We start from the raw sequence: 19019 nt of genomic DNA on the forward strand, positions 1-19019 counted from the left end.
TATATATATATACATATATATGATCAGCGTAACGAGAAGAAAAATATCAATTTATTTCTGTTTATGCTATAAAATATTTACCTGTGGAGGGTATTATAGCGTCGTTGCAACAGTAGTTAACTTCTTGCGATAGCGGTACAATCCAATATTATATTATATTATATTATATAATTTTAAAATTAAGAACAAGATATTAAATTGGGGTGTACTACATACATATGTACGCCAGTTTTATTAAAACAATATACATATGGTTTAACGCGATGATAAAATTGTTTATTAAATATTCATCAGTTTAACAGTCGCATGAAATCCTTAATTCTCAATACTAAACTTCTATTATGTTCAAAATAAATTCGAATTTTACAAAAACATACCTTAAATACTTAAACAACACGTACATAAATATAAACCTATATGTATAAATGTAGTTATGATTGTATGTATGTATATAAGTAAGTATTTAACAAATTATTGAAACTTTCTGTTTATAAACGCAATGCTGCACTCAAAGGGAGACTGTATTTATCCCACTAAGGAAAAAGGATAAAATGTTATGCGTATCTCATGTAAGTTTTTTGCTTCCACAAAAGCATAGCGCGAGTGCAAATAATGCGTTTATAATTCGCTAGTAAACGAAAAATCATGAAAACACAAATGTTACGTTCTAATTGTTCCACTAAACGATCTTAATTCGCCTTATCTCCGAGAGCTTGAAACTAACCCATTGGAACTGACTATTCGGCCTTCAACATAAGTATATCTCCGCTAGCTCTCCCTGCTAATTAAAGATAAGAATGCTAGGGGTGTAGTTGAAGTTAGTGTGGTGTCCCCTTTCACCTCTTTCCAAAGTGCGGTAATCTTTATAATGTTGTTGTGAATCAAAGGTAGCCAATTGCATCATTGGTTGAGTGCTTTGAATTAAGTAAGTAAAGCAAATAAGTACATATGTATGTATAATCCGAAATCTGAAATCTGGTAGGATATCGCCATTCTTGCTTTTATAAAAAAATATTCCACTGATATTTCTAAATCTATTCATATAAGCCGCTACACTCAGGGACAATTTTACAACCATGGAGATAAATAGAAAGCTATAACAATGTGTTTTTCGATTTTATGCAAAAAATCAACAATTACAAAAACATATGTATGTAATCATGTGAAATGCCTTATGTAATATATTTTTTAAAAATTATTTATAACAAACGCTATATTTACATACGTTGCACGTTGTATGTACGTTCCTATGGCTCTGAAATGAGCGTACATTCATCCATAAGTATATATGTATGTACGTACATATGTATATCCTTATGTTTATACCATAAATATGGAAATATATACTTAGATGCATTCACATTTCGAAATGCGCAACGAATTTTAAAACGTCGAAATCTTAAGCTAACTTAAACTTGAATAGTACTACTTACGATGTAATGTACTTTTATGAGATAAAAACAAAGGAAAATTATAATTTGTTTTTGGTATATCGCATTTGGAAACTAATGCAGGAAAATGTAGTTGATTTTCAAAAGTTTCCATATGTACGTACCAACTTTTCTACAAGCAGAGCAACAAATGTTGACACGGACATGCACATGCACGTTTTCGTATGTATTAAACGCACCGACAAGTAAATAAGTTGTAGTTATCATTATCATTGCCACCGCTTTATGCTCAAAGTTTTTCACAGAATTGAATATTTAAAAAAAAATTCACATTTGAATTACATCCATTATACATATGCATAGGTCAGGCATGCAATTACGTATATTGCCCTACTAAGTTGTATATGTATGTATGGTTTATTTAATTTGATTGTAACTGATTGATAAAGACGTGCTTCATCATGATTTTTCAAAAGTGTGATTTCGAATTGTAAATTGAAATTGTTAGGAAAATTGAGGAAAGGTAAGCCAATTGTGAAAATTAATTTAACCGTTCATACTGTGGAAAATCTAACGACTCTAGTCATCTGGGTCCAATCCGATTAGTTCCGCTTGCAAACGGCCCTTAGTCTTACAACAAATTGTTAAACAAAATACTCTAAGTGCGATCCGAAATTGCGGCGACATACTGGTCATAATGATGATTTTCCAAAATGAATTCAGCACGCCAATCCAAACGACCAGAAAATTAATAAGAGTACTTTGGATAACATCACCGGTCACCACTTCGTAGAAGCGCAGCACCATCCATGGCAACCACGACATCCAGAATGCAAACACTAATACGAATGACATCATATGACTAGGATTCGATAAATTTTCAGCTAATGCGGTTGCATATTCTTTATCATGTATAGGTTCGCCCGATTTAAGTTTTCGCATCATTACAAAAATGTAACCATAATTATGTACTATGGATATAACGCTAGGACCTAAAACTAAAATTGCCAGAGTTGCACTGTACGCCGCCATATTGCCCCAGTCAAGCATGCAAATATGTGTCACATTGTTCGTGATGGGCTTCGTGTAGCCTAGAATCGGTGGACAGCATAGTAACGCGGCCGAAATCCATGTAAACACCATCCAGCATTGGCATCTGCAAGAAGATATTCATAAGTACATACATACATATGTACATACATGGGTGAAAAAAAATTAATTACAGTTTTTAGATTTCTACCGTAGGTTAAGAATCGTTTGTACATATACATACTAGGTATAAGTATATAATTATATTTACCTGGTTTTTGTCTGCACAGTCTCATAGCGAAGAGGCTTCCGCACGGCCAAATATCGGTCCACAGAGATCCACATGAATGTATATACAGATACGGCCCACAGTGTCACCTCCAGGTAGCCGGTGAAGCGGCATACAATATCGCCATACATCCATTCTCCCGTCAATGCAGGATACACAGAGAAGGGCACAACCAATAAACCGCAAAGTAGATCCGCAACAGCCAGCGACAGCAGATAGTAGTTGATGACCTCTGTAGGACCTAAGGACATATAATATCCAACACAGAGGAGTTGAAATTAGTAATTCAAGCTTGGATGAATTTCTTTGTTTACTACACACACATTAGACAAATATAAGTATTGAAAACAGTAAATAAATAAAGAAGCGCCATGAACCAACCAATTGGACGTAAAAATTGTTGAAATAACTAGATTTGTAGATAAATATCGGAAATCTAACAATTTATTGTTTGTTTTGTAAATTGCCAGCTTCAAATTTTGAATGTTCATCTTCGCTGGAAATCAATGTGAATATATCAAAACCATTAACAAAAAAAATATATATTCTAATCTGAGCGTTTATTATTTTAAGGAAGTAAAGGAATAACCACTTAATCCTTTCTTTCTGAAGATATACTTGTATAAAGAAGATTTTTATTGCCAGAATTGTCTATTATTCTATTAAATGTGTAAATGATTTACAGTAGGTTATCCGTATTAGAACCTTGTCTGGGAATCAGTTTCAGGTATTTTATGGGCTAGTAAAGACAATTTTTGACCGCATCTCGGTTCCAACATATGCAGATGTACTCGTATACTTTCTTGCAGCAAGCGACTCAAGCAATATTAACACTTCTACTAAACATAAATACTTACATAACGATGTGATATATGTGACCTGGTCTACGAAAAGGGAGCTAACGTGCGAAAACTAGTTTTCTGGGAAAAGCTGTTAAAAATAATCGTCAGTTTCTCGTTATCTCATTAATTGTTCTCCTTTTTTTGACACCTAAGCCCCCTTTCCGTAGACCAGGTCACATATAATATTTTTTGCTAATGCACAAATAGTAGATTAGAATGGTTTTTTATCTACAAATAGAAATTTAGCTTTGAAAACTTAATTATCACGTTGTGATAAAAGATAAAATCGTTACACTTAACATCATCTATTTTGACTTTTTCGACATTTTCTGCGATTACTTTTTTTCAACGCATCAAGATCAATAAAGGAATTCGGTACATATGCAGACTCCAAAACTAACAAAAAATATTGTGTAATGCTTGTAATGCGTAATACCACAAACTACTATCGGTAGACATGCGCAAAGCGGATTCCTGTATCGCTGCTGCGCGCCGGACGCCATACATTACTTCGTGGCAGTTTTGTTTCAGTTAAATATTTTATAGCTTATTACTTTATGATCGCGATAATGAAGGATGTTTTCTATATACATAACACATACATATAAAAACAAATTTTCCAATGAGCAGTAAAAATATTGTTTTGTAAATTCTCTGTAAAAGCATCATTTTGTGTCGCGCATCAAAATAAAAACTCAAGTAAATAATTGCTTTTCTAAACTACAACTAAACATTTTTACTATTGTCCATGCATCGGCGCGACGCCGTACCTTCTTCCAAATTCATTTACGTAGCATCCTGTTACAATTTCATATAGTATAGTACATACATATGTATATATTTTATACAGATAGTTTTCATAAATTTCAATTGCAAAAGTAATTGATTGAGTTTGTCAAATACAGAATACCCGTCGGTGATTAACAATAATAATAACAAGAACCCACCTTTAAAGTTGGCATAAGTGGCTATAATGAGAAGATTCGATATGACGATGGCGACGCCGAGAATGGAGATGAGTACAGCTTTCGTAAGTGCCTCCAATTTGGAATTATCTTGCAGGTAACTCATTTCCTGCATTTTCGAATGGCCTATGAGAGAATAGCAAGTGTTCAAAGTTTTCCCATTTAAAGTACAAATTGATTGTATGATGTTTCAAAACATCTGCTAACCTTATATACACTCATGACGCTTTCATTTCGTATTTCAAAACAACTGTCCGCTTTCCGATGCGGTTGTGTGATAGTCTTCACCTTGTACTCGCAGCTTTGCACCCCTGCCTTTCCAGTAGTTGTCTCAACACTTTTTACAGCGAATTGTTCAACAAAGCGTAGACGACACGAAGCTTCGGTGCACGCGAAGGTCGTTTCCCTTTAGAAGTGTATGTATGCGGGTGTATGTGAATGCTCCCTTAACTTTCGAAGGGCAAGTGCCTTGTTAAAATGAAGCCTATTTGGCCAACAGCCAAACAGCCAAATACGGCTGCACTCGGCAAATTATATCTTAACCTGCTTAACTACTCACATATGCACTCGAACAACTACTACTCGTTAAAGCACAAGCATTTTCAGTTTGTAGAATTATTGGTTAAAATAAAGATACCTGCTGAAGTCAGCTGTGTGAGGGCGCTTCTTACCGTGGCTTGGGGTTAAGATTGAGTATAAATATGAGGAAACTTTTAGTTTCGTCGTGCTTCGCTTTAAGTGAGTGTATGCGTTTTTATATTACTTATATGTTGTTTGTCTAATTGTTTTTGTTAAAATATGCTTCTAATTAAAGTTTTTTTTTTTAATTTAGACTCAGCGCGGTTGTGCGGCGCCGCGTTGTTCTTCTGAAGCTCGATAATGTTCGGTTTAAGCTGATTGATTATATTCGTTTATTTAAATAGCATGCATTTTACTGTGTTCCTCAAACTATTAAAATACTTAAAACATATGCAATTAGAAATGCATAAGTCATTTGCGTTGTAATTTTACTTTGGTTACATTAAATATCCGATTTTATTCGAAATTCACAACACTTTGATTAAGGGCATTAGTTTCATATAATTTATACAAAGTTCTTTACTTCTTTTAGCAAATACATAACTCTATATTTCCTTTGCGCTAATAAATGTTGTTTGGTTTTACTTTTATTTATTTTAAATGTTCACTTTATTGTGTTTGCTTTTTACCATTTGTTTTAAGAGATTTCTAATTAAATTACTTTAGATTAGATTAATAGACTTGCAGTTGTTACGAAAACATTCATTTCAATTACAAACGCATCCTAATGTGAATGTTTGGCTTACAGTGTAAATATCGCGAAAGAGAATTAAAATCTAAACTGTTTGTTTTGGTAATAATTCGACCTACTACGTACATCTATTGCTGGCACCGCGAATTGTCTGTGTGTCGAGTTAGTAAAATATCTTAAATTTAATTTTACGCGCTTTAATTATGGAAGAGTTTGATTTGTTGCTTCTGATGAGCAAACAGTTTATAATAAGCTATATTTTTAACGGTTATATTAGTTACATATTTGTATAATAAATAGAGCACAGCACCTAAATATTTCTGGTTGTTGTTGTTTTTGTTATTTTTGGTATTTATTTGAATATATGTTTATACTTGATACTTGTACGGATGCATCTTTTAAGTGGTAATGCCTCTTGAGTACGATTGATCAGCAGTATATACAAAGTGTACTTCCTTATATTGCTTTAAATATTTTTAGACTAACTCAATCATACACAAATCTTCGTGTCTTTAATGTCCACCTTGAACAAGCATAAATATAATATCAACGATAACGTGATTATGGCTGCTCCAGTTTATCTATACGGTTCAAGGAATTGATCTTGTCGTAACCAGTCTCCGTCTAATGATGGTGATTGCTTCCTTTGAGATACCTGTGTGTAATAAGACAATAAAGAAGTTATGAATCAGTGAATGGTGCTGGTGTCTAAACTTTTTAAGTGTATGTTTATTAAGTAATAAAACTAACATACTGATTTGTATTACTTATATAATTGCTTTTCGAGTCGAACCAAAGGAAATCGTCTCGGGTAGTCAAAATTTGTTTAACCACAATAGAAAAATATTCAGCTTTAAGACTTTTATATGCATTTTTTTAACCAGCTACCAAAAGTACTTAGCAGATCAAGAAAAATATCGAATACGTGGTACGGGTTGCCTTTTATATTTCGGTATTTGGCAACCCTAGTGTTGCAATCTGGCAACTCACAACTTTATCGTATTTTGACATATGAGCACTATTTGCGTTCTTGAAAGTAACTTAAAATATTCATATCGGCTAAAACAATGGAGTTCAGGCGCGTATTTTTTGCGCGATCATCTTTACAACTTTCGACTTGAATTAACTCAGCAATTATGGATCGATAAACTTCAATTTCATTAAATTTTTGACAATGAAGTTCCATCAAGAACCAGTGTTTCTCGTGGTATAGTAAACCCAATCGAAGTCTTAGACCACTCCAAGACGAATTTCATGAATATCGAGATTGAGACAACAAGGGCTATATAAGTGGGACTAGCATGAATTTAATATTGCATGAACATTTGGTTTTATTGTTTTTTCTTGATGGATTCTGCACACCTTGTCGGTCGCTCAAAAAAGTCTCGTGGCGATTGGTCAAGAGCAATGTTAAAATAATACGATAACGGTGCTTCGAAATACTATCATAGACGTATTTCGAAACACCGTTATGAGGAATAGTGGAATAGTTGTGATGAATAGTGGATTTACGAGTATAAGCCCGGAAATGAACAACAGGCGGCTGTATGAATGTTTCCAGATGTGCCGAATCCAAGAAAAGTTGTTCGCACACGAAGCAGTTCCAAGCAAATGGTTGGCTGTTTTTTGGAAAAAACTGGGCATGTTGCAACTTTACGACTAGAACAATGGAAACGGTAAATTCTGTGTGGTACAACTATTTATTTGCCAGTTGCCTTTCAAAAAATCAGGAAAACAATCATTTAATACGGATCGCTCGTCACCACGACTATGCGAGCTCTCAGGCAGCGACTGAAAAAATTGCATTTTGAGCACTTAAAACATCGATTTGATGAGAAGTCCTGACTTGGCACTGATTACCTTCTTTTTACACCCGTACGAAAAAAAAATAAACGGTGAGGTCGACGTTTTCGACATCCGAAGAGGCGGCTCAGAACGCAGGTGTTGAATATACCTCAATCTGCGTGTCAAAAGTGCTTCGATAATTGGTTGAAAAACATGCAAAAGTAGACCTTAATTGAGAATATTTTGAAAAGATGATTAGTTTTTGTTTTGTTACTTATCATATTGGTAATACCAAATTAGCATCAATTATAAAATATACCCAATCCGAGGAAGGAGTTACAGAACTGCACTCTACCACTCAGCGGGACCAGGTTTTGCTCGGTTTTTTATTACTCTATATTCAAGAAATCTTCAGCTGTGCCGAGTTAGCTTGAACTTGTGTCACGACATACTTATATGTACATAAAAACAAACTTGGCTAAACACCTATGTAGTAATAATCCTTCAAGGAGCACGCAGTACAACACAAGCTATCTACACAATGTCCTACGTCATTTGTAACAGACATTAATTGAACATCAGCAAGTACACGTTTTGCATGGCCAAATGGGCATCATTGCGCCAATGAACTGTAAACAAAAACAATCCGTTGGCGCCTTGCTATCGCCCTTTCTTCTAGTAGAATTTGAATCACCGTTATATTGAAATCGTCACGTGACGTTGGGTGCACAATGCAAATCTTTCGTAATAATTAATTAGTTTTGTGGCGCCAAGGTTCGGTAGCAAACGGTGACGGAGCTTGAAATATACGAGTCGTCAACTCGTTAGTCTTAGGCTACGGCGTTCCGCTTTGATAAATTGAGTGCTCGCTACACATTCAGATATGCAAGCCTGTGTATGCAAATATCTGAGTCTTTATAGAAGTAATTAATCAGTACATCTGAGCGCGAGGTTCATTTATAATTGCATGAATTCCAAGTCGAATGTTGTTTTAAGAGTATATATGAAATTATAAAAGTTGCTTCGGAAGCTTTTATAAGTTGGCGCATACTTTGCGGTCAGCGAACTTTGTTTTGGCCTCTAATTAAGACTAAGGTAATAATATTATACAATAGCTCCGTCAGGATCGGGAAGGACCTCTTTGAGCCATTCGATTCCAAATGAGGTTTCAGACAAGGTGACTCCCTATCGTGGGATTTCTTAATCTACTTCTGACGAAAATAATTCGACCTGCAGAGCTTAATCGAGCAGGTAAAATCTTCTATAAGAGCGTACAGCTGCTGACGTACGCCGATGATATTAATATTATTGACTTCAACAACTGCGATGTGAGTATTATTTCTCCAGACCGGATAAGAAAGCGAATCAAATGGGTCTGGTAGTGAACGGGGGCAAGACGAAATATCTCCTGTCAATAAACAAACAGTACTCGTCACTGTTGACAGTCATAACTTCGTCGTAGTCGTTGCTAATTTCGTCTACCTTGAAACCAGCATTAACACCAACAATAACGTCAGTCTCGAAATCCAACGCGAAGACTAAATTCTACAAGTCACTCATCATCCCCTTCCTGCTACATATGTATGTATGTATATGCTGCAGAGGCATGGACGATGACAACATCTGATGCGACGATCGGCATTACGAGTTTTCGAGAGAAAGGCTCTGCAGATATACGACGACATTGACATAGTTCAGTGAATTAAAAGACAGCGGCTACGCTGGCTAGGTCATGTCGTTCGAATGAATGAAAACACTCCAACTTTGAGAGTATCCGACGCAGTACCCGCCGGGCGAAGAAGAGGACCTGGCTACACTTCCACTCCGTTGGAAGGACCGGGTGGAGAAGGACTGTTGTAAACTCGGCTATAGCCGCGTTAGCGGTGTCTACGCCAATAGAGAAGAAAAAGAATAATATTATACGTGGCTGGTTCAATAACTATTTAATGTAGAAAAGAACAATGATCCTTTTTGCAAATTGCGGTTTTTTTATCTTGGCCTATTCTCCAACTTTATCCCGTCTGATACGAATTTTCTTTGAATCTCTGCGTTAAAAGCGCTGTCGTGTGGGGAGGCTAAGTCATTATCGGGTCACACTCATATTTTTACCAATACCTTAATAATTGCTAAACATTTTCTTTAAAACAAAGCAGAAAAAAGCCAGTGTTTTGACAAGATTTTATGGCCATTTAGCAGAAATTGGAACCATATACAAATGTGCACAAATGTACATACATATGTGCATATGTATCTATATACATACATACAGCAAATTATAATTTTTTCAATGGCGATGTGACCAAAGCGTATTATGTATTTCTGGTCATTGTTTATTTGCAGCTATTGATTTTGTGGTGTTCACTGATATGTGAAAGATTATAGATATGTACACACATACTTATACATATATACGAGGATGTAATTGCATGTGCATAGATTCTACAGCGAAAATGCATGGTGTGAAGACATAAATGCAAAGCGACGGAGCAATAGAAACAAGGCACCCTTGCAAACTAAAATCTCACACGAAAGAACATATGTATAGTGCATATGTATGTATGTATAAAAAAATAGAGGCACGGGGGCGTATGCGTGACATTAATTTATGTATATATGGGCATTAGGGTATCCGCTATTTCCACTTTGATTTTTTTTGCAGACGCCTCTGTAGTTTCAGGTTTCGATCTAAAATAAGGATTCAACTTAAAAAAGCTCTTTATCAGATCAGAAGCTTCCCATATAGCATAATTTCAAATTCCACTTGGTTTTTTCACTTTACAGTATACAAATCAAGCATTAATGAATATATCGTGATAAAACTTTGGACAAATAGTGCCTTGAAGGTGTGCCATTTCAGGACTGAAAATTGTTCAAATTGAACCATAACTGTTCAAGCCCCCAGATACCAAAGATGTGCACCTCAGTGCCTATGACTGACTTTTTACCGAAAATATATTTCAATATGTTAGATAATATATTATTGAAATTCCGAGGAAACCCTTTCTTTGTAATATTATGTTTGTAAGTGAAAAATGGGTTAAGTCGGGTCAATACTTCTTTTAATATAACCGGCTGATTGGCTGACTTTATAACACTTACCATTAACTGTAAGTTACAAAATGTAATAAGTTTCTCTAATAACGGTGCATCTTTGCAGCAAAAACCGACTGACATTCTCAAGGGGGTATTCTGGTCTAGAAGTATGAATTTCAGGTAATTTTTAAAGTGTCGTAAAAAAAGGCAATTAATATTTTTACTATCCATTTTTTTATTAGTTATTTGTTAATTTTAGAAGAGTACAGAAAAAAATTAAAAACTAAAAAAAGTAAAAAATTTCAAAAATTATGAGCTGACGAAGTGGGGGGTCTCTATAAATTTCCACGTGACCATACCCATGATTTCAACCCTCCTAGTTATCTGAATCCAAAAGAAAAGATTATTATTCTAGAATAATGTCGCAATGGCCGGAACTACGGAAAAGTGGGAAATTTTTTTTTCTACAAAATGGCGACTGCCTGAAAAACAAGTTTTTTTGGATCACTTTTTCTGACTATTTCGAATTTTTTAAAAATAATAAAAATAAAAATTTGGGGATGGAGCTAGTTCCAACCATAGACAAGCCTATAAAGAAGACTCTATAAAAATTTCAAGTAAATCGGTAAGTAGAACCTGAGAAATCGTGGGTATCGTTCCGAAAAAAGTCAGTTTTAAGAAAAACGCGTTTAAAGTTTAGGAGACAATTCTAGTGAACACGGACGCCACGTCACAAAATCGGCTGTATCTCCGAAAATAAATCGAATTTAGAAAAATCCTTTCAAGGTCATATTTTTGAAAGTCTAAACTTTCAAGATATGCAAAATCCTAGACAAGAATACCCCCTCAAGCTTTACCCAAAAGGAATTATCTGGACAATGTAAAAATTTGTCATTTGAAGTGTTGAACGAAGTTTCGTTATAGCTAGAATGCAGTCGTCGTGGATCAATGTCAATTGCGTTTTCTTTAGCAACTTATGCACTTATTTATACATACAAAAATCGCTCAATTAAAGATAAGGACACCCTTAATGCGCTAATACGATGTTGTTTATCTACATTGACTCGTACAATGATCACTTCAGCCGATAATGAAGGACATGAGATACGGCCAATTGGTGTTAATAAATCACTTAATCGCGTTTCCAGCCTTTCGAACTTGAGATCTTTAAAAGAAGCAAAACGTTATGCTAAACAAATGTTCTGATGTGAAATGAAAACCCACGTAAGTAAATATAAGATTAGATACGTTAACCAGAGAAGTATTAATTGTCGAATATATCACGTCGGGTTTTTACATTTTAAAATCATTAAATCTACCATCTGCATTACAATTCAAAACGATATATTTACTTATGTACGCGATGAGCATCAAATCGGATTTTAACTAAAAGAGAAGGTATTTGCAATAAATTTGTGAACTAACGTGTGAAATGTACAAAAAGGGGCGATGTGAAGCCACCTTTTTGTGCAAGCATTTACGGAAACGCAGACAGGATTAGAAACCGTGGCGCATTCCATATACATATGTAAGTGCGTACATATTGCGACTGAGACAGGCTTTTTCACAGGTTGTTAGCGGGTTGCACTCAAGTGCGCGCAAAATGTTTTATGTTGCACAGGGGAAACACTTGAATTTATTTACACACAATTCATAACAGCCGCGCATTTCCATAAAAAGCGCGAACCGCCATGCCGTATCCTTTTGCACGAAAGGCTAATGGGTTGACGCCGCAACAGAGCACGCCAAGGTGTTTGGTAATTAACTGTTTGATGCTCCGGATATGTTGTACATATTTGTACGTATGAAAAAATACATATTTGATTAATAAAACAGGAACTAATTATCTATGAATAGTTGAGGCGTTTATTTGAAGTATGGAGGTTTGCACTTATTATCTTTCGAATAAGCAATAAATTCCCATTGCCAATTTGTACTGTTAAGCCATAATGGAATTGAGAGGTCGAATTACTAGATAGATGTCCCTTATTATACTCTGGCAACATGTTTCTACAGAGTATAATAGTTTTTTCACCAAATGGTAATTCGTATCACCTAAAACGAATGGAAATAGATATAGGGTTATGTATAGTACATATGTATATAGTATATAAATGGTCAGGATGACGAATTGAAATCCGGGTTGTCTGCCTGTTTTCCAGACATGATTAATATTTTGAGCATCTTTTAAAAGCATGAAAATACCACTTGATTTTTACTCTCAGGTGCGTTGCCGAAAATATGCGAAAAATTGTGGTGAAGATTTTAAGGTTTTACTAAAATCAAATGTGGACATATGTATTTAGAATTACAGTCCACAAAATGTCCTACTTTACTCAATGAAAATCTCTCTTTCGTTTTAAAATTTCCCAATGGATGCCAATAAATCGGTGAAACATGTACCCCAAACTTTTTCCTCACAATAAACTCAGTGATTTAATTCGTGGTCAAGTTAGGAAAGGCAAAATAATTTGCCAAAGCGTAGAACGTATTAGGATATATTTGTAAAAAAATTTCATACTTAGTATGTTAAAGTTGAAATGCAAATCTTACAAAATCATTGATAGTTTCATGAATTGGGGGTACAAATAAGGGCAACATAACCACTGTAGACCAGTGTAACAGAGATATCATGATGAAGACTCAAGTGGATTTTCTGGTGAATGTCCCTGCTTCCTTGCAAGCTGCATCATGAGTAAAAATTGAAATAGCTTGTTGTACCTTGGTATATGCGTACTTAGGTACTCTGAGGTGTTCAATATTGCGGATGGGCGATAACTAAGTAATAAATAAAGATGTAAAACTGTGCTACTAGTACAGGAAATCAAAGTAAGGAAGGGTATCTGTGGTTGAACACTGTTTAAAAAGTGGACATGGTCCTAATAGGAATAACGGGCATATCTGACAAACCTCTAAAGCCTAACTGTAAACCAAACTTACATGCAACCAGACAATACAGTGTGAAAATCGGCGATCCCCTTATGTGGGTATAACTAACTAAAAAAAAAAAACTTGCCAAAAGCACTAAATTTTACAGTTTTGGAAGCGGGAATTGTCTTGGTAATAATGTGTGCCAATAATTTCGACATTCGAGTTGCTTTTAAATCCTTAATTTAGGACGATATGAGTGTTTAAGTAAGTTATGAGTGTTAAGTAAATGTATTTAAATAATTTAAGTGGATATGTTTACTTAAAACAGACAAGACCTCAGTCAAAGCCGCATAACCCTATAAATAAATATCCAATATTTATACCCTGAACAGGGTATATTAGGATTGCCACGAAGTTTGTAACACCCAGAAGGAAGCGTCGGAGACTCTATAAAATATATATACAAGTATGAACGATCAGTATGTTGAACTGAGTCGATTTAGTCATGTCTGTCTATCTGTCTGTCCGTCCGTCTGTATTAGAACTAGTCCCTCAGTTTTTAAGATATCGTTTTGAAATTTCGCAAGCATAACTTTCTCATTTGTGCTTATTTTGTCGGAACTGCCGATATCGGACCACTATAACATATAGCTGCCATACAAACTGAATGATCGGAATCAAATGCTTGAATGGGAAACTTCCTCATTTGACGATATATGTATCTTTACGAAATTTTGTATGAGTTATCGGGAAGAAATTGTTCAGATCGGCTTACTATAGCATATAGCTTCCAAACAAACTGAACACATAGTTACTAAAATAAATGCACGAGTGAAGGGTACATTAGCTTCGGTGCAGCCGAAGTTAACGTTTTTTCTTGTTTAAATTTCGTTTATGAATTTAGAGATTTGTGTTAGTTAGATTAATTTTGATGAAAATATCTCATATAAGAAACTAGTTCATTAAAAGTCCTATAATATAATTAAATTTTCCTTCGTTGTTAGATATTAAAGTTAAAATTGCTCAAAGCTAGGCAATAAGTTATGTAAAACATGTCTACATAATTTCATTTATATATAATATATAGATCTACATTAGAGCGGATCGATTTACAAACAGTGAGAAAATGGAAAAGTCGCATATGCATGAAGTGTTCTACGGCTTTTGCCTGAGAAACCAAAGTTTCAGTTTCGAGCCAACAATTTTTATGGTGAAGTTTTTTAGGAATCATAAAAGTTTGTTCGTCAGGTTTTGAGATATCCGAATGGAATTTATTACGTATTATTAGTTGTAACTGGGTGAAGCTTGTTTTTCCCTTTGTTGAAAAAGTAGTTAAAATTATCATGAATCTTCTTATCAGCAATACTGAGACATTTAACTTCTTCTTCTTCTTAATTGCCGTAGACACCGCTTACGCAATTATAGCCGAGAGAGACATTTAACTTACAACAGCGAAATTGCTTTATATTTTTCAAAAATAGCGTCATACTTGTGATACAAAGTATAAAACGTTTATGCTCAAAAAAGCTTTAGTACACTCTATTTAGTCCACTTAAATGTGTTATTTTAGTTGATATTTTGTGGATTCTTCACCCATGAGTTTTACGTATGACCATTTGTCACTGTTGTGAGCGAACTATTTAACAGTTGTACCATGTTGACATCTGTAGTACCATGTGGCTCTCTATTATAATAATTGTTGGAAAACAATTGAACTGTCATTGCATATTATTCCAGGCGAATTTTAGCTCTGTTTATTCATAGGTATAAATATGTGGACATCTGCCAATCTCCAACTTTGCGGAAAAGCAAGAAAATTGTGCAAAATACATTTGTATCTCTAACTAGAACATCAGCATGCCAACGAATTGTCGAATATAAGGCAATTAGCAACAACAACAACAACATGTAGTCGATCATATAGCATAACCTACAGGTAAGTTGTTTAACTTGAAATACAAATAGTATAACCAGAAATAAATTTGCATATCAACTATAAACGACATCTCTACAAAATCTATTCAGCAAAGTTTCAGAGTTTAAGGATCATGTATTGGTATTAGAAACAAAATGTTCTTTCACAGCCTAATTAATTTGCATTCATTTATACTTTATTTAAGGAAAATATCTTTCACGGGTTATTTGTATAATAAAAATCTTTATCAGTGTTAAAGTAATGAAATCGAGAAAGTGTTCCTTCTACTATGCCGTGTTATAATTTTTCGTGTATATTCCCAAATTAAAGGAAAATAGTTTACGTATTCTGTAAATTCTAAGATTACCTTGTGTTATTACACCATGGCTTATTAAATGCTTTGTGTATATAAAAATAGGTACATATGTATATATATTTATGTACAGGATTTCGTGGGAAAATTTAGTTAACTCGCCATTCGTTCTCTTCGTCGTCCTTTTTGTTTAATCAATAAAGGAAGTGGAAGGGGCTCGAGTGAAATCACATCCTTATTCTTATATTCCTTATATGCATAACGTATTTAAATATTAAAGCATATACACAAGTATTTATTATATATTTGTAGATATTGGCGACTAGTACGAGATTAGACGTTGCTTATAAATTGATAATTGAACGGTTAGGAGAAAGTATACTATAAAACTATTCATAAAGTTAAACTAAAAACATTCATAAGGTTTGATTTATATACATATATTATTGTTAGTATAGTACGGGACAAAATTAACCAGTACGAGACAACTCGTAGGACATTGACACATAAAAAGGAGTAGTTACTGGGAAGGTAAACAGACGGTAGCTGATTGAATTTTTATCTTAACCAATGAATTGACATTATCTACTGGGAGGACGAAATAATGATGAGACACCTATGAACACATGAGAGTGTATTTATTATCTAGACTTTATCTGTTTTACTTTTAACATGTCTAGATTTTAAGAAAAATAATACATTAATACTAACTGAATTACTTACTTCAACACATACATTTACCATTTGAGTGCAATAGCCAATTCTTTAGAGCGGATTAAGTTAGTACCCTTGGCTATAAGGATATTTTCGCTTACAATATATGAATTGTCTTTTAAAAACGTCGTAACACACTTTTTGCTTGTTGCACTGTAATTAAAAACACACTTTTATAAAATTTGTGAGTAAAATTATTTAGAATTGAGGAAAAGCGGTCATTATTAAGCAGCGAACGAATACAATAATAACCGTTTGTCGTTAATGCTGTTCTACTTCGTACTACTTATGTTTCTGCGGCAGACAGATTTCAATCCAGACATTTGCTTAAATCAATAAGCTAAACATTTATTAGACCAAAATGTGATTATTTCTACTGGTATTATGCGGTTTTATTTAAGAAAAAATTAATAAAAAAAGTTCTTATTGCACATATATATTTTTTCGAATGTAAAATAAATTTAAAGCCAATCCTCTAAAGAACTTTATTTGTCACTGCTCTATTTTGAATTTCTATTACTCGTTTACATGCTTCTTTTTTTGCTCTAGTGCAATGTGGTTTTTCTTGAGCGCATTCTTCTGTCACTTATAATTATTTTTTTCAATAAAACCTATTATTAAAAAAATTAATTAATTATTCCAAGCGCTGTCATTTACACGCCAATTTTAACCTGTGCTGGTTGGCATCTTGGCCATGAAGCGTCGCCACCCACGCTGTTAGCTGATGGTCTAGGCGCTAGTCTTTCCAACTGGAGCTTTGTTCGCCATATTTAGTTTGTTACCTGCGCACCAGTTTTTAAATACATACTATATATTTTTCATATATATATGGACAGCTATATACATACATACATATATGCTTGTGTATATCTATACATAGGATATACATACATATGTTAATGTAAGCTCATTTAAGCATTTAAAAATTGTATAGTTATTTGAGGCAAATAATTATCACTACTTAATTTATATTTTGTCCCTCTTTGCAATCAGTCGCCGTCGCTTACAAACTCATTTAAACTATCGATTTTGGTATTTTTGGCACTTTTCACTAATAGCGACCGCAGCAACAGCAACGTTGTCGGCTGCAGCAGTGAAGGCTGTCTATATAGAGCTCATTTACTTTTTTGGCTACATTTAATTTTTCTCCACCAACCATTGCCACAACCGCGCACATTCTCCGCTTTGCGTGTGTCCTTTTTCGCGCCCGACTTAACCGCTTTGGGCCTAAACATCAACTGAGTATTTGCAGAACCCTGAAAAGCCATAATAGCAGCCAGCTAACATGCCAGCTATCCGTATGTATGTATGTACATATATATGCATACAAATATACGCCATAATGTATATGTGTATATGAGAACTCCAACGAAATTGTTGTTGGCATACAAATTCCCATCGCCCGTAGTGCAGGTCAAATGCTCCGTTGATGTTATTGTCGTAAAAGCTTTGCGCGGCCTCGCTCCCTTGCCAATGTGCCAAAATTGTAAACATGCGCATGCGCCATACTGCAAAGCATACTCTTGAAAGCTAGTTGGCACTGGAAGCAAAGCTTGTCACTAGCTGCTAGGGGTGAGAAAGGCACATGGTTTTGTTTATTTTTCACGGTATTCCGTGTTCACTTGCTCAACAGTGTGCTTGCAGGCATTGTGCACATCCTTAAAAAAGTGGCTAGAATGGAGCTACATGCATGTGTACATAAAAAATGTACTCCACATTGTGCAGTGGCTACTTCAAAATTAACCAAACTATACATCATATGAAACATTAGAAGTGCGATGTCCTAGGAATGAAGATGTGATTCCTACCTATTTTTGAATTTAGGGTTTGTCCGGAAAGTAATAGGACTGGGTTAACTAAAAAAAAATGTATTGAACCAATCGTTACAATTCTTTAAAATCTTTCAAAATAGGCTCCTTCTGCGTCGATGCAGCGCTGCCAGCGCGGTTTTTAAGCCTTTAAGGGTCACGGAAGGCATTTTCCGGAATAGCCTTGAGAGCCGAGGTACATGCTGCTTGGATCTCCTCTGTCGTCTTAAAATGCTTGCCTTTCATCGGCCTTTTCAGGCAAGGAAACAAAAGAAGTCCGGGGGACCACATCTGGGCTGTACAGCGGCTATGGATGCGTTGGGATGCCGGCCTTGGATAGGTAGCAGTTCACAAGAAAGGCGGTGGGAGCCGTGGCGTTGTCGTGGTTTAACCGCGTACTCTAAGGACCGCTGCATTTTCCGCTCGCAACACTCACAGAAACATGTCGCCGAAAAATGTTTGTCCTGACTCTCCAGATGCTCGGAGACAACTGACCAGCCGCTCGTTCGTAGCTAGGAACGCCCTCTACCGAATCCAGTCGGTGCGCGCGTGCTCTGAAGTACAGTCGCGGCGGAAGAAAATCAGCCATATTACTGACCGGACAAACCCTGTATAATAGTCAGAATTAATCTGTTTTTAATGTTCTTAACACATCTCTATATACATACATCTTTCTAAAGATTTTAGCATTCATAGCAAAATGCTGCACCATTAGTATTTCGATCAACAATATAATATGAAAAACTTATTTCTTTCGACGTGAAAATCTATATTGCTCAATCTTCTGAAGTTTT

At 35.0% G+C, this 19019-nt stretch overlaps 1 protein-coding gene across 8 annotated transcripts; it reads right to left on the reverse strand.

Annotated features, from left to right (window-relative positions):
- Positions 1-249: 249 nt before the first annotated feature.
- LOC120776498 (beta-2 adrenergic receptor) lies at positions 250-17647 on the reverse strand. 8 transcript variants are annotated; one of them, XM_040107184.1, is made up of 6 exons: positions 17574-17647; positions 16427-16570; positions 4724-6441; positions 4499-4642; positions 2692-2950; positions 250-2547 (listed from the first exon to the last, which is right to left on the reverse strand). In XM_040107184.1, the coding sequence occupies exons 4-6, from the start codon at positions 4629-4631 to the stop codon at positions 1971-1973; spliced, it is 969 nt and encodes a 322-aa protein (XP_039963118.1). In that variant the 5' UTR covers positions 4632-4642; positions 4724-6441; positions 16427-16570; positions 17574-17647; the 3' UTR covers positions 250-1970. The 8 variants fall into 8 exon arrangements, with proteins under 8 accessions (XP_039963118.1, XP_039963117.1, XP_039963122.1 ...); XM_040107183.1 differs by having other exon boundaries at positions 17425-17637; XM_040107188.1 differs by having other exon boundaries at positions 16445-16570; positions 17379-17637.
- Between the last annotated feature and the right edge of the window lie 1372 nt (positions 17648-19019).

The sequence above is a fragment of the Bactrocera tryoni genome, chromosome 5 (genome assembly GCF_016617805.1).
Source record: "Bactrocera tryoni isolate S06 chromosome 5, CSIRO_BtryS06_freeze2, whole genome shotgun sequence".
In the NCBI taxonomy this organism is placed as follows: Eukaryota; Metazoa; Arthropoda; class Insecta; order Diptera; family Tephritidae; genus Bactrocera; species Bactrocera tryoni.